The sequence below is a fragment of the Lithobates pipiens genome, unplaced genomic scaffold, assembly GCF_037356315.1.
Source record: "Lithobates pipiens isolate NorthernLeopardFrog02 unplaced genomic scaffold, aLitPip1_a1.2 Scaffold_13, whole genome shotgun sequence".
Lineage (NCBI taxonomy): Eukaryota > Metazoa > Chordata > Amphibia > Anura > Ranidae > Lithobates > Lithobates pipiens.
The window spans coordinates 103,399,819-103,420,162 of NW_027507718.1; the positions used below are offsets into that span (position 1 = coordinate 103,399,819).

Below are 20,344 nucleotides of genomic sequence, written 5' to 3' on the forward strand. Positions count from 1 at the left end.
AGTTTGGTAGATACTCGTGTACCTGTTATTGTTAAGAGACTAACAGTGTAATATAGAACATATGGAAAGAAGATAGGCTAAACTCACCTCTCCCAATGTGCATGCTACCGAAAACCATTAGATTGAATAGAAATCGCCTTACCAAATGCAACTGTTCTGACAGTGTTGATTTTGTGTTCTGAACTTAGTAGTTCCTCTCACGGACCCCTACTTCAATAAAGGACACACTAATGATTTAGGGGCTGGAGGATTGAATCATTGAATGAAGCGGTGGACCAGGAAATGACACACATGAAAGTGTCATTCTAAAGTGTTTTAGTGCTGTATCTCTTCATTACAGTTGTATTTGATGGCATGGCCAGTGGGATAGGTGAACATTTACTATCTTCTATCCAAGGAACATTTTTGTCCTTGTTTGTTTTAGCAGAAGTGTAATTTTAATGCTATAAACATATCATAATCTAACTTTATTTTACATGTTATGTTATGTCTCTTTATTTTATTTTTTTCCTTATCACTGTTATTGCAATCACAAGCAATGTAAACATCCCTTGTGATATCAATAAGCAGTGACAGGTACCCTTTACTGAGAGATCTGGGGTCTAGTAGCCCTCAGATCTCACCTCTGCCTTTAAAAGCATCTGATCACACCAAGATTGGTGTGATCACATCCTTTCCCAAGGCAAAAATGGCTTTGTTTACATCCAGTGAAACCAGAAGTGACAAAATACTCCTTGCTACCAGTTTCTAATATCATAGAGATGATCGGGGACGTTCCGGACCCTGATGCACTTTAATTTGCCATTGCATCTAGGGAAGGGTCAGAGTTCCTGTGAAGTTGTTATTACGGTCTATGTCCTTAATTGTTAAATTTACCCTCTCTATTTGTTCTAATGACCATTGTCACTGGGACAGAAAGTAATAAAAAAAATCACAAATTTCCCCCTACAGATTTTGTCTTCCATCCTATTGCGTTTGCAGGACAGGTAATCAAGGGATGTTGTCTCAATGGGACAAAGACCACAAAGAATGAACTATGAGGGGTTTTAACAAATCTTTCCTTACTATCTCTAACTAAAGATTTTGGTTATAAGAAGCAAATGAAGGATACCATGTATTAAATGTACAGAATTAATTTTTTCATGTTTTTTTTTCTAGACCTCTATAGGCTATGTACAGTTTGACAATTGCAATTTTGAAAATGGTCAGCTGCAGATCCATGCTCCAGGAACGTGCCAGATTAAATTTTGCACTTTTAATCAGTCCAGCATACATTTTCACAATGTGGCTCTTAGTGTGTTGGAAAACTGTGAATTTGTCAACAGTGAAAATGCCTCTGTTACTGTGGAAGGGTCACCTACATCTGATAAAAACTGGGCCTGCAAACACCTTTCAGCCTTTGCAAAGTCAAGGACCATGCTGTACAGTTCATCAGATGCGTCACTTGGAAGTGCAGACAATATGGACTACTTGGCTAATGGGTCACCTGGTGGAAATTTAAGGACATGTGAAATCATTGTGAAAGAAGACCAGAGTCACTTACTTCCTCTCTCAAAATCACAAGTACTAGATGAAAAAAAAACAGAGTTGAATGGAAACTTTTACATGGGCAAAGAAGGAGAAGCTATGACTTTGGATACAGACTATAGTGATAGTGAACTAAGCACAGTCAGTGAGAATGAGGATGATAACCCATCGGTGTACAAATTGTCTTATCATTCACATGGACTAAGTGACATGTTGTCCAAATCTATACTTTGCAGACCACAAAGCAATGGGCTTCTCACTTTGCAGAGTGACATGGCTTTAAAAAGTCTGCAACAAGAGCTGCAGAGAGACAAAGAACTTCAAAATTTTGCCAGCACAATTCAAGGATGCCTTGTACGGAAGTGCCTTTTTAGAGATGGTAAAGGGGGAGTCTTCATCTGCTCTCAAGGGCAAGCTAGACTGGAAGGATGTATTTTCAGGGACTTAACCTATGCAGTACGGTGTATACAAAACAGCAAAGTAAGTCAGCTGAACTTTATTCGGTTATCCAAGAGAATGATTTACATGTACTACTAACAGGGAATGCTTGACATGCAGCTATTTAACATGTTAGGTTAGGTGTATGTTTGTTTTTTTTTTTTTTAAGTTTTTCTTATGCCTCTTAATTTTTCTGCACCCAAGACAAGATAAATTCCGTATCATATTATTTGACTCATTATTTGAACATTGAAGCTGCCACTGCAATGTCAGAAACAGAAGTGCTTCTATGGCATTTTTTTTCCATGGAGCACACTTTTTCGTAAAACGAATGTAATTATTGCACTGAGTTTGCTCTATTTTTTTTTTATTTTTTATTATTTAGTGAAATAATAATTGGTTGGATGCATTAGTTGCCAACTGATTGGTCAGCCAATTAAAAAACTTGAGAAGAAATGTAATGTGTGTTGCACTGTAGAGGTGGATGCTAAGGGATTATGCGCTGCAATGGTAAATTTCCCGATAAATAATGTGAAAATGTGTTTTCTGTGCCTCATTGGGTACCAATAGCAGAAACATAGGCGTGCACAGGGGGAGTGCCTGGGCGGCGCAGATTCCCCTGCTGATACTTCACCAAAGCCCCCCCCAATGCAGCTCCTAAAAAAAGTGCAAGAAGTAATCAATAAATGAATAAAAGAACTACTGACACTGACCTCTGCCCCACTGACACTGACCTCTGCCCCACTGACAAATCCACTGTTCTACCAATGCCATCCACTGCCCTACTAACACCGTCCATGTTTTAATACATTTGGGGTGCACACCCTAATGCAATAGGCTGTGCACACCTATGAGCAGGAAAATTCCCCTGAAAAAAGCCATGCAGTGTGTGCTGTGGAGCTCTTGATGAAATTAGGCAACCGTTCAAATAAACTGTAAAACGGAACTGCAAATTAAACAGGCAGGTTGGTATTAATCTAAAAAATGATCTGCCAAGTGTCTTAAAAAACTGTGTGCAAGTGCACCTAGAAGAATTGATGCGGGTTTGAAGCCAAAGGGAAATCACACCAAATAATTTATTTGATTTTGCATTTTGGAAATTGATAAAAATATATATTTTTGAAATCATTCTTATTTTACAGCATTTCTTCACACCTGCCTAAAACTTTTGCACAGTACTGTGTGTATGTGTATATACACAGCAGGTAAACTAAAATGTAAAAACGGAAATGTATTTAACCACTTAATGGCCAAGCCTATTTCTGACACTTGTTTACAAGTTAAAATCAGTATTTTTTGCTAGAAAATTACTTAGAAACCCTAAACATATTATAAAAAAAAAAAAAATATATATATATATATTTTTAGCAGACGGCCCTAGAGAATAAAATGGAGATAGTTGAAAAACTTTTATCACACCATATTTGCGCAAGGGTCTTACAAACGCAATTTTTTGGGAAAAAATACTTTTTAGAATAAAAAAACAAAACGGTAAAGTGAGCCCGATTTTTTTAATTTTTTTTCCTATAATGTGAAAGATAATGTCATGCCGAGTAAATTGATAACTAACATGTCATGCTTCAAAATTGCACACGCGCGTGGAACGGCGACAAACTTTGGTACTTAAAAATATCCATAGGCGACGTTTAAAAATTTCTACAGGTTTAGAGAAGGTCTTGGCCTAGAGTTATTGCACTCACTCGAACAATTGTGGCGATATCTCACGTGTGGTTTAAACACAGTTTACGTATGCGAGCGCAAATTGCGTATGCGTTCACTTCTGAGCCTGAGCTCGGAGGGACGGGGGGTGCTGTAAATGTATTTATTTTTCTTTATATTTTTTTATTTTTACACTGTTCCTTTAAAAAAAAAAAATTGTAGCACTTTTATTCCTATTACAAGGAATGTAAACATCCCTTGTAATAGTAAAAAAGCAGGACTGGGCCTTTTAATGTGAAATCTGAGGTCAAAAAGACCTCTGATCTCACATTTACTATTAAAAACAATAAAAAAAATTTGTCCATTTTTAAGGCCAAGAGGCAGAAGTGACGTTTGACGTCACTCAGGTAATCCAAGGGCATAGGGTCCAGTGGGGGCCATCTCGGCTTCCTGCCCATCCATTCCGGGGATTGGATCATTTACGCCGCTACCCACGTCTTTAGTAAGCGCCAGAATATACTGGGAAGCGGTGGGAGGGGGCACCTCTCCCACAGCCCATAAAAGTGATCTTGCAGCAAATCCGCCACTGAGACCACTTTTTAAGTTAAAGCGGACCGACTGCCGTTTAAAAAAAATACCGGAGTTATGGCAGCTATCTGCATTAACTCTTGTATTTAACGTCAAAGTAGCAACATATATCCACTCCGGAAGTGGAGTAGAAGTTTACCCTAAAATTAAAATTTGTAAATCTACTTGCTTGCACAATCTAAGACTAACCTATCTAGCCCTGTAATAAAGAAATCACTATACATAAATTTTTTTCTTTTGTTTACGTATTTTTTTCTACTGAAAGTCCGCTCCATCTCCCCATGCACGTCACTTGCCTTAGGCAAATGACGCAAACACTGCCCGCTGTGCCTCCCGGGATATGTACGTTACATATCGCAGGAGGCATAGGCTTTCATTAATCACTTTAGCCCCGAAAGGATTTACCACCTTCCTGACCAGAGCATTTTTTGATTCTGTACTGCGTCGCTTTAGCTGACAACGTTGTACCCAAATTGATGTCCTTTTTTTTCTCTTGGTTTCTCTTGGTGGTATTTGATCACCTCTGCATTATTTTTTATTTATTTATTTTATTTTTTGCTTTTTTTTTTTGCTCTAATAAATAAACAAGAGGGATACGTTTGAAAAAAAATTTTTTTTTTTGCTATAATAAATATCCCCCAAAAAATATAAAAAAAACTAATTTCTTCCACAGCTTAAGCTAAAATGTATTCTTCTACATATTTTTGGTAAAACAAAATCGCAATAAGTGTATATTGATTGGTTTGCGCACAAGTTATAGTGTCTATAAAATAGATAGATTTATGGCATTTTTGTTCTTTTACTAGTAATGTCAGCAATCTGCAATTTTTATCAGGACTGCAACATTATGGAGGACACATCGGAGACTTTTGAAACAATTGTGGGACCAGAGCTACAAATAGCCACTGATTACTATATAAATTACACTGGCAGGGAAGGGGTTAAACACTAGGGGGCGATCAAGGGGCTATTCTAACTGTGGTGGGGGATTGTCAAGCTAGAACATGACAGAGATCACTGCTTCCGATGACAGGGAACAGTAGATCCCGGTCATGTCACTAGGCAGAAAATAGAAATGCCTTGTTTATATAGGCATCACCTCTCTTCGCCGCAGTCGCAGGCCGCAGGTGAAGATCGAGTGATCGTGATAGGTGGCAAATTCAAAGGGATGTTCAGGTACGCCCATTTGCCTGCCTGTGTCATTCAGCCAACGTATATGTGTGTGCAGCGGTCGGCAAGTGGTTAAAGAACAGGAGGAGGGGACGGGCCTATCTGCGCGTCGTTGAGAGCCCTGCCCGCTGAACTCAAAAGAGCTGACAAGGCTCTCAATGACATCAATGGGTCAATGCTGTATCCACTGGATGGGTGAGTATCTGAAATGTGCAGATACCACCATCTGGTAAGCTGGGCAAAAAAAAAAATTGGGAAGTCAGCCCCAGTTCCTCTTTAGGCTTCATGTACACTAGACTTTTTTTATAACCTCTCCTGAATGATTTAACTTGACAGATAGTAACCCACATTTCAAAATGTCTGTTTTGTCGCGTTTACATGCCAGGTTTAGAAGCGTTTAAGGGAAGAAAAATTCTCCAAAATATCCAAAAATGAAAAACTCCTGTAAATGAAGTTCCCGCGGTTAGAAGCGTTTAGCGCTCGAAATGCTTCTAAACCCATTTTTTTTTTTTGGTCCAAAAAAAGCCTCTAAACTCAACTGCCTAGAAACTACCCTGTGTAGATGTACTGATAAGATAACATAGAGGAGAGTTCAGGAGCAGTTGGAAAAAAAATGTCCAACTGCTCCTTTAACCTCCATTTACCAGCAGCAGTGTACATGAGGCCTTATAGTTGTGCTTTGCCTCTCAGGGGTAACTGTTTTTTCCTGTTTTCTCCCTTTTTTCAATCACAAAATGTCACCTTGTGTCAGCTGAAAATCTATGCAGAAGCTGTCCTGTACTCCTGGTTTAGCTTATAATAATTGAAGAGTTAAGATTCAGCTTTTTACAAGTGCCCTTTTTAAGCCAAGGAGAATAAATGGGTGAAGCACCATCATAAGAGAACGCTTATGATTTCTCTAGAGGGATGAGTCAATTCTAAATTGCCACGTGGGGCTAGCAATTGGAATAAAATCAGAAAAATAATATAAAGAAATTGTGTATGTGTGTGTGTGTATGTATGTGTGTGTGTGTGTGTGTATATATTTATGATAATACATAATTTTATGAATAATTCTCTCAAATAAAGAATCTATGTTTATTTTTTATGTCATGTATTGCATTTAACTGTCTTTAACCACTTTCAGACCGGACCATTTTGCTGGTAAATGACCAGAGGACTTTTTACAATTTGGCACTGCGCTGCTTTAACTGGTAATTGCGCGGTCATGCAATGTTGTACCCAAACAAAATTTGCGTCCTTTTCTTCCCACAAATAGAGCTTTCTTTTGATGGTATTTGATTGCCTCTGCGATTTTTATTTTTTGCGATATAAACGTAAAAAGACCGCAAATTTTGAAAAAAAATGATATTTTCTACTTTTTGTTATTAGAAAAATCCAATAAACTCAATTTTAGTCATACATTTAGGCCAAAATGTATTCAGCCACATGTCTTTGGTAAAAAAAAGTCAATAATTGTATATTTATTGGTTTGCGCAAAAGTTGTCACATCTACAAACTAAGGTACGTTTTCTGGAATCAGCTTTTAGTTTACGACTGCCTAGCTCATTTCTTGAGGTGCTAAAATGGCAGGGCAGTACAAAACCCCCCCAAATGACCCCATTTTGGAAAGTAGACCCCCTAAGGAAATTGATAAGTGGCATGTTGAGCCCATTGAATATTTTATTTTTTTGCCTCAAGCGATTGAATAATGACAAAAAAAAAAATTCTTTTTTTTTTTACACAAAGTTGTCACTAAATGATATATTGCTCACACATGCTATGGGCATATGTGAAATGACACCCCAAAATAAATTCTGCTGCTTCTCCTGAGTACGGGGATACCACATATGTGGGACTTTTTGGGAGCCTAGCCGCGTACGGGGCCCCCGAAAACCAAGCACCGCCTTCAGGCTTTCTAAGGGCGTAAATTTTTGATTTCACTTCTCACTACCTATTACAGTTTTGAAGGCCATAAAATGCCAAGATGGCACAAAACCCCCACAAATGAGCCCATTTTAGAAAGTAGACACCCCAAGCTATTTGCTGAGAGGCATGTTGAGTCCATGGAATATTTTATATTTTGCCACAAGTTGCGGGAAAATTACAAACTTTTTTTTTTTTTTTTTTTCACAAAATTGTCACTAAATGATATATTGCTCACGCATGCCATGGGCATATGTGAAATGACACCCCAAAATAAATTCTGCTGCTTCTCCTGAGTACGGGGATACCACATGTGTGGGATTTTTTGGGAGCCTAGCCGCGTACGGGGCCCCGAAAACCAAGAACCGCCTTCAGGTTTTCTAAGGGCGTAAATATTTGACTTCACTCCTCACTACCTATTACAGTTTTGAAGGCCATAAAATGCCAAGATGGCACAAAACCCCCACAAATGACCCCATTTTAGAAAGTAGACACCCCAAGCTATTTGCTGAGAGGCATGTTGAGTCCATGGAATATTTTATATTTTGCCACAAGTTGCGGGAATATTACAAACTTTTTTTTTTTTTTTTTCACAAAGTTGTCACTAAATGATATATTGCTCACGCATGCCATGGGAATATGTGAAATGACACCCCAAAATAAATTCTGCTGCTTCTCCTGAGTACGGGGATACCACATATGTGGGACTTTTTGGGAGCCTAGCCGCGTACGGGGCCCCGAAAACCAAGCACCGCCTTCAGGCTTTCTAAGGGCGTTACAGTTTTGAAGGCCATAAAATGCCAAGATGGCACAAACCCCCCCCCAAATGACCCCATTTTGGAAAGTAGACACCCCTAAATTTAGGGGTACACTAGTGAGACTAGGTAATATATGGCGGGTGCCCTGAAACTATAAAAAAATAACTAACCAACCAGCGTCACCTGTAACAGTTATATGGTGATCACTGGTGAAAGGGTTAACTAGGGGGCAATCAGGGGGCTTTATGCGGTAGTATATGGGGGTCCCTGGCGCTATAAAAAGCTGCGGCGAACCTAAATACCTACCTGCCTAACTAGCGTCACCTGTGACACTAATACAGCGATCAGAAAAATGATCGCTTATTAGGCTGGGTTCACACTGGAGCGATGCGGGAACGCCACGAATCCGCGGCGGGTTCCCGCATCACATGCCTCCCGGCGGCAGTTCACACTGCCCTATGCGAACTGCTGGGAGTGTCAGTGAAATGTTAATGACACCCCCAGATCAGTTCGCATATCGCAGTGCGATCTGCAAACTCGGATCGCATGGTGTGAACACCCATGTGATCCGATTCTGCTGCGGACCAAAAAAAGGGTCCCGTGCGAGTTTGCGGCGGGTGCGACACGAATTCAGCCATACTATCTGTATAGCTGAACTCGAATCGCACAGAGATCGGATGTGATTTGCACTGCAGTGCGGTGCGAATCACATCCGTTCTCATAAACCGCTGCAATGTGAACCCAGCCTTAGTGACACTGGCGACGGGGGGTGATCACGGGGTTAAACCTTTTTTGGGGGGGTTAGGGGGGTACCTTAGAACTAAAGGGGGCTAACCCTAACTGCCCTAACAGTTATTACAGTCACAAATGACACCCGCCGGGTGATCAGGGGGTTAAACCTTTATTAGGTAATAAATGGCGGGTGCCCTGAAACTATAAAAAAATAACTAACCAACCAGCGTCACCTGTAACAGTTATATGGTGATCACTGGTGAAAGGGTTAACTAGGGGGCAATGAGGGGGCTTTATGCGGTAGTATATGGGGGTCCCTGGCGCTATAAAAAGCTGCAGAGAACCTAAATATCTACCCGCCTAACTAGCGTCACCTGTGACACTAATACAGCGATCAGAAAAATGAATGCTTATTAGGCTGGGTTCACACTGGAGCGATGCGGGAACGCCACGAATCCGCGGCGGGTTCCCGCATCGCATGCCTCCCGGCGGCAGTTCACACTGCCCTATGCGAACTGCTGGGAGTGTCAGTGAAATGTTAATGACACCCCCAGATCAGTTCGCATATCGCAGTGCGATCTGCAAACTCGGATCGCATGGTGTGAACACCCATGCGATCCGATTCTGCTGCGGGCCAAAAAAGGGTCCCGTGCGAATTTGCGGCGGGTGCGGCGGGTGCGATGCGAATTCAGCCATACTATCTGTATGGCTGAACTCGAATCGCACAGAGATCGGATGTGATTTGCACTGCAGTGCGGTGCGAATCACATTCGTTCTCATAAACCGCTGCAATGTGAACCCAGCCTTAGTGACACTGGCGACGGGGGGTGATCACGGGGTTAAACCTTTATTGGGGGGGTTAGGGGGGTACATTAGAACTAAAGGGGGCTAACCCTAACTGCCCTAACAGTTATTACAGTCACAAATGACACCAATGCAAAAAAAAATAAAAAAATGACATTGGTGTCACTGTGACTGGGGGGCAGGGGTAATTGGGGGGGGGGTAATCGGGGGGGTGTGAGTGTGCCTGGCATGTTCTACTGTGAAGTGTCGTGTTGGTGCAACTCACCGATCCTCTTTCCTCGGTGTCGGAACGAAAAATACCGACACGGAGGAGAGATTACATCACTTCCTCTCCTGTGTTTACATTACAGGAGAGGAAGTGATGTCACGAAGGATTTCTATTCGTCGGGAGCGATCGCTCGCGAACGAATACCGACCGCCGCAGGCACCGCGCGGGGGCCCGCGGGAAGGCAGGGACGTACAGGTACGCCCATATGCCTGCCCGTGCCATTCTGTCGACGTACATCGTCGTGCGGCGGTCGGGAAGTGGTTAATCTTGGTACCTCATGTCATATCCTATTACTATTAGGCACCGCAATAATCCCCTTCTCCCTAGATCCATATATATATATATATATATGACATGAGGTACCAAGATTAAAGACAGTTAAATGCCATACATGACATAAAAAATAAACATAGATTCTTAATTTGAGAGAATTCATAAAATGATGTATTATCAAATATAATACACTACACAACACAGTACAATAGATAAAATCGTCGTCTACTCAATGTGGTATAGTCTAAATTTAATCGCTGGTCAAGAGTAGAGGTCGACCTATATGGGTTTTTCTCTGGCCGATGCCGATATTTAGAAATCATGGCGGCCGATAGCCGATATATGATGCCGATTTTTTTTTTGGGGCCGATATGTTAGGCCGATTTTTATTTTATTTATTAATTTTTTTCCTTTTTTATTATTATTTTTTTTTTAATCTCCATTGATCTAACACACCTTTCCCACTGGGGCGTTTTCAGGCGCCTTTGGGCTAAAAATAGCGCCTGTAAAGTGCCTGCAAAATGGCTCCCCTGCAGTCTGTGTGAAAGACAGAGTGCTTTCACACTGAGGCGATGCGCTGGCAGGATCTTAAAAAAAAAAGTCCTGCAAGCAGCACGTTTTGGAGTGGTGTATACCGCTTCTCCACCACTCCTGCCCATTGATATGAATGGGCACCACTGCCGAAGCGCATGCAATGCGATTTGGCAGCAGTGCTTCATGGGCGCATTTAACCTCTTCCTTGGCCGCTAGCTGGGTTATATGTGCCCCACTAGCAGCCAAATAGCACCGCTAAAATGATGGTAAAAAGCCGCTAAAACTTGCGTTTTACCATCAACGCCTGCCCACTCCAGTGTGAAAGCAGTCTTCATAAGTGATACAGAAAATTTCTTACATTTAAACATTTATTAAACAAAACAAACCTCCAATCAGTTTACTTGTATGTATGATTTAGATAAAAAAAAAAAAAAACTATATATTAAATAAAAACAGGTAGTCAAAACTTTTGGACGAAAAAAACAAATGGGCTAACTTTACTGTTTTTATTTTATTTTTATTTTTTAAATAGTGTATTTTTTTCCCAAAAAAATGCATTTGAAAGACCTCTGTGCAAATGCCGTGTGACATAAAATATTGCAACAACCGCTATTTTATTCCCTAGGATCTCTGCTAAAAAAATATATATAATTTTTGGGGGGGGTCTAAGTGATTTTCTGGCAGAAAATACAGGATTTTTACTTGTAAGCAACAAGTGTCAGAAAAGATTTAGTCTTTAAATGGTTAAACTGAGAACTTCTACACACAGAGATGACTTCATTCATTCAACTGTAAACATTGCATCTTTCTGTTCTTTTCTTGGCAGACTGCCCAGAGAGGAGGAAAGACATTTCTATGATGACTCAGGCAACTTACACTGACTTCTATTACAGAAGTCATTTCAAAGTCCAGCTGTAGTTCTAAATCGGCTTTTTATCAGCACAATCGGCCGATGCCGATTATTTAAAAAACGGCAAATATCGGCCGGCCGATATATCGGTCGACCTCTAGTCAAGAGAGTCCCAACATGTTTCACCATTACCATGGCTTCTTCAGGGGAACCATTCTTTTGACCCACAGGCAGACGAATAATAGCTATAAATGATGATGGCAAATAAACAAACAATTATTTTTTGCAATATGATTAATTGAATACCGCCTATTACCTTAGCCAAGGTAATTGTATGTATTGGTAATCAATATTAAAAAGTGGGCAAGAGAAGAATGAATTTGAGTTTAATAGAGAGATATTTATTAATAGTTACATACATACCCCTGGCTCATTCACAAGCCCGCAATTGATGAGGTGCTCACAAGGGGAGGAAAAAAGGAAACATCCAGCCCTTTGCATCACCAATGGTGACTTTAGGGGGTAGAGGGGAGACCAATCAACACAATTATTAATAAAAAGATTAAATATACATATATTGGTATGCAGGAAAAATGTATACCTCATACATATCAAATGCAGGGTTAATGTAGGAAAACTACATATCAAACGCCAAAAATTTGGAAGAATTTGGGATAAAAAGAACACACCATCAGGCGACCTAAATGCACACAATGATACAAAGAAACCCAAAAGACATACCCGTAAGACAGGGGGCCAATTAAAGATGGCGAAACTAAGGGATTAAATAAATAGTCCGTAAGTAAGCTCACCTGAACCCCAATATGGAGTTCTATATGTATTCACCAGCCAAAGGCAATGGTTTGTATCCAACATGAAAGCCCAGCCTGAACAAAGGCTATATAATAAGCAAGATGCTTAATAGTAAAGCCCCTGGTAATACAAAAAGGAAAAATGGATATAATCAAAATATGTACAGTGCCTTGCGAAAGTATTCGGCCCCCTTGAACTTTTCAACCTTTTGCCACATTTCAGGCTTCAAACATAAAGATATAAAATTTAAATTTTTTGTGAAGAATCACCAAGTGGGACACAATTGTGAAGTGGAACGAAATCTATTGGATATTTTAAACTTTTTTAGCAAATAAAAAACTGAAAAGTGGTGCATGCAAAATTATTTGGCCCCTTTACTTTCAGTGCAACAAACTCACTCCAGAAGTTCAGCGAGGATCTCTGAATGATCCAATGTTGTCCTAAATGACTGATGGTGATAAATAGAATCCACCTGTGTGTAATCAAGTCTCTGTATAAATGCACCTGCTCTGTGATAGTCTCAGGGTTCTGTTGAAAGCGCAGAGAGCATCATGAAGACCAAGGAACACACCAGGCAGGTCCGTAATACTGTTGTGGAGAAGTTTAAAGACAGATTTGGATACAAAAAGATTTCCCAAGCTTTAAACATCCCAAGGAGCACTGTGCAAGCGATCATTTTGAAATGGAAGGAGTATCAGACCACTGCAAATCTACCAAGACCTGGCCATCCCTCTAAACTTTCAGCTCAGACAAGGAGAAGACTGATCAGAGATGCAGCCAAGAGGCCCATGATCACTCTGGATGAACTGCAGAGAACTACAGCTGGGGTGGGAGAGTCTGTCCATAGGACAACAATCAGTCGTACACTGCACAAATCTGGCCTTTATGGAAGAGTGGCAAGAAGAAAGCCATTTCTCAAAGATATCCATAAAAAGTCTCATCTAAAGTTTGCCACAAGCCACCTGGGAGACACACCAAACATGTGGAAGAAGGTGCTCTGGTCAGATGAAACCAAAATCCAACTTTTAGCTCACAATGCAAAACGATATGTTTGGCGTAAAAGCAACACAGCTCATCACCCTCAACACACCATCCCCACTGTCAAACATGGTGGTGGCAGCATCATGGTTTGGGCCTGCTTTTCTTCAGCAGGGACAGGGAAGATGGTTAAAATTGAGGGGAAGATGGATGCAGCCAAATACAGGACCATTCTGAATGAAAACCTGAGTCTGCAAAAGACCTGAAAATGGGACGGAGATTTATCTTCCAACAAGACAATGATCCCAAACATACAGCAAAATCTACAAAGGAATGGTTCACAAATAAGCGTATCCAGGTGTTAGAATGGCCAAGTCAAAGTCCAGACCTGAATCCAATTGAGAATCTGTGGAAAGAGCTGAAAACGGCTGTTCACAAACGCTCTCCATCCAACCTCACTGAGCTCGAGCTGTTTTGCAAGGAAGAATGGGCAAGAATTTCAGTCTCTCGATGTGCAAAACTGATAGAGACATACCCCAAGCGACTTGCAGCTGTAATCGCAGCAAAAGGTGGCTCTACAAAGTATTAACCCAAGGGGGCCGAATAATTTTGCACCCCCACTTTTCATTTTTTTATTAGTTAAAAAAGTTTCAAAAATCCAATAGATTTTCTTCCACTTCACAATTGTGTCCCACTTGTTGGTGATTCTTCACAAAAAAATTTAATTTTATATCTTTATGTTTTGAAGCCTGAAATGTGGTAAAAGGTTGAAAAGTTCAAGGGGCCGAATACTTTCGCAAGGCACTGTAATAAACCGACAACAGGGAAAGCTGAAAAGGTGTGGATCACAGTCAGCCTATACCTAATAACTAACCTTTATTTCCGTGTGCCATGCAGGACTGCGTCCCCAGAGAACCAGCAACCAGCCCAAGGCTGGAGGGTCTTGTATACCCCCCCCCCACTCATATCGGCGCTGGAACGTAGACGTCGGAAGCTGGCGATGTCAGCATCGCCATGCGCAGGCGCCGAACATAGGCGCCGACAGAGAGCGGACTAAACACTCTCTGTGCGGCAGCCCGCTCAGTCTCCTATGCCTACAATCCCCAGAATACTCAGCGGCCAACACTGCGTCATCACTACACTGTGCTTGACACGAGTGTTAGCGGTGACAGTGCTAGGTAAATGAGGTGGAAAGCTCCGGAGTAAAAATACCGAGTGGGGGAGACGGAGAGTAAACACGAGACAGGCGTAAATAAGCACAGAAGATGCTGTAACGGGCACTGTTTCCACAATACAGTGCCCGGGGCGTCCATACAGGCACCAGGGGGCGCAATGCCGAGCTGGTCCATCCGAAGGGAGCCAATCACCAAATGGGACACGGGAGGAAAAGTCGGGGGCAACAGAAACACTAAAAACTATGCAACCAATTAATAAGTGTATTGCCAACTGATTAAATACTAACTATAACAAAATACCAAAGGAAAGGTCAGGCGGTACTCAATTGAAAAGTGTATGATGTATAATGTTATTAAAAACAAAATAAAGAAAAATTGGGGATAATGGCCGAAGCCAGGGCCAAGTTCCACAAAATCCAAAATATGTAAATAACAAAAAAGGAAAAAATAATTGGTAATCAATAACAAACAAGTACAATACAAATTTAATGAAAATACAAAACAATAGATTGGTCATAAATAAAAAAAATTAAATTAAAGAATGAGGAAAAAAAAGAACCAAGATTATAACCCCCCCCCCAAAACACACACAAACACACACACAGTAAGTTTGTGGCAGGCATGGCGGGTACTCAGGCCGGGCTAAGCCTGGATATATACAGGACAAACTATAACAAGTGTTTAAAAGTCATATATTCATTTAAACCGGGATATTGAATGGCATCTAAATTGTATATCCATTTTGTTTCAAGTTGTAGTAAAGTGGAGTCTATTTCTCCACCCTGGGCATGCATTGGTACATGTTCAAGGGCGGAAAACTGTACCACTGTCAAATCAAAATTATGATGATAGCCAATATGTCGATTAAAGCGGAGGTCCACCCTAAAGTGGACCTTCCGCTCATTGGAACCCCCCCCCCCCCCCCTGAAAAGTGCCAATTGTGGCGCCGGAGGGGGGGGGGTGCAGGTACCTGTACAGTACAGGTATCGGCACCCACTTCCGGCGTAGATTCTGCAGAAGCTACGCCCCTTTCCGCAGAATCTACGCCCCTTTCCGAAGGTCCCCCGCTGCCTGCTGGGAAACACATGGATCCCAGAGACAGCGGGGACCATCCTTATTGCGCAGCGCAACTCACGCATGCGCAGTAGGGAACCGGGAAATGAAGCCGAAAGGCTCCACTTCCTGATTCCCATACCCAAGATGGCGGCGGCAGCACACGAGAGACGATCGAGAGATCGGCTTCGGGTGCCAACATCGCGGGCGCGCTGGGCGGGTAAGTGTCATTATTTTAAAAGCCAGCAGCTGCAGTATTTGTAGCTGCTGGCTTTAAAAAAAAAAAACGGCGGACTCCCGCTTTAAGTGCGGTAGTACATTGACGTTTCAAATGTGGTCCCTAATACGTATAAAAAAGGGCGTTTCGTTTTACCAACGTAAAAACATCCACAAAAACATTGGGCCAAATAGAATATTAACCAAAAATCCAGAAAAATTGCATGATGCAAATGGTTTTAAATTGAGTTGCAGTTCACAAGCAGAGATGTAAGATGTTTCTTGTAGTTGGTTACCAGGCGTACACATCTCAGGAGGGATTTTGCTCCACAAATGTTCTCTAAATCCTTAAAGTTTCTTGGCTTTAACTTGGCAACTCGAAGTTTCAGCTCCCTCCATGCATTTTTTTTTTTTTTTTTTTTTTTATAGGATTAAAGTCTGGAGACTGGCTTGACCACTCCATCACTTTTTAATGTGCCTTTTCTTGAGCCACTCCTTTGTTTGGTGATGTGTTTTGGGTCATTGTCATGCTGGAAGTAGGGCTGGGGAAAAAATCGAAAAAAAAATCCCTGCCTGCAGTTCCCCAGGACCGGCGCTGACACTGCGCCGGTCCTGAGCAGCTGTCCATCAAAATAAAAATATAAAAAAATCGATTTGAATCGTGAATAGAGTTGTGTGTGTTTTTTATGTTTTTATTTTTTTTAGAAAATCGCCCAGCTCTAGCTGGAAGATCCATCCACGACCAATCTTCAGTGTTCTGGCTGAGGGAAAAAGGATCTCATCTACGATCTTACAATACATGGCCCTGTCCATTGGCCCCTCAATGCGCAAAGTCAGCCTGTACTTTTTAACAGAGAGACAGACAAAAATCATAATGATTCCATCTCTGTGCTTTACTGTAGGGATGGTGTTCTTAGGGTCATAGTCAGCATTCTTCCTCCAAACACAGGGAGTTGAGTTAGTGCCAAAGAGCTCAATTTTGGTCTCATCTGACCACAGCACTTTCTCCCAATAATTTTTTTTGAATCATTTAGATGTTTATTGGCAAACATCAGATGGTCCTGTACATGTGCCTTCTTGAGAAGGGGGACCTGGTAGGTGCTGCAGGATTTCAATCCATGGCAGCGTATTGTGTTACCAATGGTTTGTTTGGCAACTGTGGTCCGAACTGCCTCGAGATCATTCACAAGCTCCTGTGTGGTTCTGGGCTGATCTCTTACTTTTCTCATGATCATCATAACCCATGAAGTGAAATCTTGCATGAAGCTCCAAATTGAGGGTAAATTATGGTTACGGTATTTTATATTTCTTTCATTTCCGAATAATTGCTCCAACAGTTGTCTCCTTCTCACCAAGTTTTTTTGCTGGTGGCCTTGTAGCCCATTCCAACCTTGTGCAGGTCTACAGTCTTGTCCCTGATGTCCTTTTGACAGCTCTTTGGTCTTGCCCATGATGGTGAGGTTTGAATAGAAGAGATTCTGTGGACAGGTGTCTTTTATACACATAACGAGTTGTTATTAGGAGTACCCTTTTAACCTCCTCGCGCCCGCCCTATAGCCGAATTACGGCCGTAGAGCAGGCGCGTTCGTTTGGGCGGTCGTCCCTGGACGGCCTGATGTTTACTTCCGCAATGCGCGCCGCCGCGGGCGCGCATCGCGGAAGTTCTGTGTTCGCCGTGTCCCCCGGGGACAGGCAAACACAGATCGCTGTAAACGGCCAATCACAGCGGCCGTTTACAGCGTGATCGGCGTGTCCAATGGGAGATGATCTCATATGTAAACATATGAGATCATCTCGCAGCGCCGCTCTCCTTCCTCGCACAGACAGTGCGAGAGGGGAGAGATGAACGGCTGCAGCGGCAGCCGTTCTGATTCCGGAAAAAAAATAAAATAAAAAAATGAAATAAAAAGTGCCATCCGCCCCCAGCAGTGCCATCCGCCCCCAGCAGTGCCATCCGCCCCCAGCAGTGCTATCTGCCCCAGTGCCATCCACCCCAGTGCTACCTGCCCCCAGTGCCATCCACCCCAGTGCTACCTGCCCCCAGTGCCATCCACCCCAGTGCTACCTGCCCCTAGTGCCATCCACCCCAGTGCTACCTGCCCCTAGTGCCATCCACCCCAGTGCTACCTGCCCCCAGTGCCATCCACCCCAGTGCTACCTGCCCCCAGTGCCATCCACCCCAGTGCTACCTGCCCCCAGTGCCATCCACCCCAGTGCCACCTGCCCCCAGTGCCACCTGCCCCCAGTGCCACCTGCCCCCAGTGCCACCTGCCGTCAGTGCCACCTGCCGTCAGTGCCACCTGCCGTCAGTGCCACGTGTCATCAGTGCCACATAGTGCCATCTGTCATCAGTGCCACGTATCAGTGCCATTTGTCATCAGTGCCACCTGTCAGTGTCACGTGCCATCTGTTGTCAGTGTCACGTGTCATCAATGCCACTTATCAGTGCCATCTGTCATCAGTGTCACGCGTCATCGGTGGCATGTATTAGTGCCATCTGTCATCGGTGGCACATATTAGTGCCACGTATTAGTGCCATCTGTCATCGGTGCCACGTTTCAGTGCCACGTGTCATCAGTGCCACGTATTAGTGCCACGTGTCATCAGTGCCACGTATAAGTGCCACGCGTCATCAGTGCCACATATTAGTGCCATCTGTCATCAGTGCCACATATTAGTGCCATCTGTCATCAGTGCCACCTGTCAGCATTGCCACGTATCAGTGCCATCTGTCATCAGTGTCACGTGTCATTGTCCTGGTGCTTCAAAAGTGTAATAAATAGTCAACAAGTTAGATGTGTAACTTATGTTCCTAGAACACATGATGGCGCTACCTGCATGTTGGGCCTCTCTATGTGGCCAGGCTGTGAAAAAGTCACACACATGTGGTATTGTAATACTCAGGAGGAGTAGCAGAATTTTTTGGGGGGTGTCATTTGTGGTATACACATGCCACGTGAGAGAAATAACCTATTACAATGACAATTTTGTGGAGAAAAAAAAAAAAAATGAAAAATCTTAATTTTGCAAAGAATTGTGGGAAAAAAATGACAACATCAAAAAGCTCACTATACCTCTTACTAAATACCTTGGAATGTCTACTTTCCAAAAAGGGGTCATTTGGGGGGTATTTGTACTTTCCTGACTTGTTCGGGTCACAAGAAGCGAGATAGGCCACCAGTACATCAGATGTGATCAATTTTGTGCGATTCGCACCACAGCTTGTAGACTCTCTAACTTTCACAAAGACCAAATAATATCCACTAATTTGGGTTATTTTTACCAAAGACATGTAGCAGTATAAATTGTGACCAAAATTTATGAAGAAAAATTAATAATTTGCATAATTCTGTCACAGAAACAAAGAAATATGCGTTTTTTTTCAAAATTTTCGGTCTTTTTTCATTTATAGCGCAAAAAATAAAAACCCCAGAGGTGATCAAATACCACCAAAAGAAAGCTCTATTTGTGGGAAAAAAAGGACAAAAAATTCATTTGGGTACAGTGTTGCATGACTGAGTAATTGTCATTCAAAGTGTGAGAGCACCGAAAGCTGAAAATTGGTCTGGGCAGGAAGGTGTTTAAGTGCCCTGTAAGCAAGTGGTTAAATTGACAGGATTAATCTGTGTACCACATGAGCACATACTGTAGCCAGCCTGTGGGAGACAGAATTATTGATTGTTGATGGGGGATAAAATAATTATTTTACTCACTGAACTGCAGCTCAATTTATAAGATTTGTATCATGTGTTTTTTCTGGATTTTTGGTTGATATTCTGTCTCTATCATTTAAAATACACCTGTGTGTGTGTATATGTAATAATAAAAAAAATATCTCTCTCTATATCTATATCTATCATAGTCTTTAGCCTCTTATAGTCCAATTAGAACCTCTAAGGCCAAAGGTAGCCGATCCTTCAATATGTAGTGGGTTGTGATACATAGTGGGTGCGAAGATGGTGAAAGTCATTGGGCGCCAGACACTTTTTGGATGTAAAAGAGGTTTTATTTCTTTTAACAGTCATTTTTGTATTTTTAGGGGAAAGCGAGTTAGGGCCAGGACACCCTTAAGTAGTTGTAAATTCAATTTCCAGACTCCGATACTCCAGTAGGAGGACAGCAGTGCTGGAAAAGGCCCCAGCAAGGCACCATATCTGCACATACAGGATTGCTGTCTCCTACGGCAACAGTCTTTAACAGTTCCTAACTCAAACGTAACCGTTCCTTCAACTTCACTACAATGGCTTCCTGTAGTTCTTCGACACTGAGCTCCCCGTCTCTCAGTAGATTCACTGACTCTGAATCCCTTGAGCTCCTCCAATCTTTGTGGCGGTATCTCCCTCAGGCACCCCCCACGCTTCCCTGCTGGGTCCCTAGCACTTGGATTTACTTGTTAAAGTGGAGGTCCACCCTAAAGTGGACCTTCCGCTCATCGGAACCCTCCCCCCCTCCGGCGCCACAATTGGCACCTTTCAGGGGGGAGGGGGGTGCAGATACCTGTACAGTACAGGTATCTGCACCCACTTCCGGGATAGCTCTCTGCGGAAAGGGGCGTAGATTACGCCCCTTTCCGAAAGTCCCCCCGCTGCCTGCTGGGAAACAT

At 42.4% G+C, this 20,344-nt stretch overlaps 1 protein-coding gene across 1 annotated transcript in view; it reads left to right on the forward strand.

Moving 5' to 3' along the window:
- Positions 1–20,344, forward strand: part of FBXO10 (F-box protein 10) — a 175,874-nt gene that overhangs the window by 14,308 nt on the left and 141,222 nt on the right. Inside the window, exon 4 of the mRNA XM_077475356.1 lies at positions 1,159–2,007. Within this exon, the coding sequence (XP_077331482.1) occupies positions 1,159–2,007 (849 nt within the window). The remainder of the gene's footprint in view (positions 1–1,158; positions 2,008–20,344) is intronic.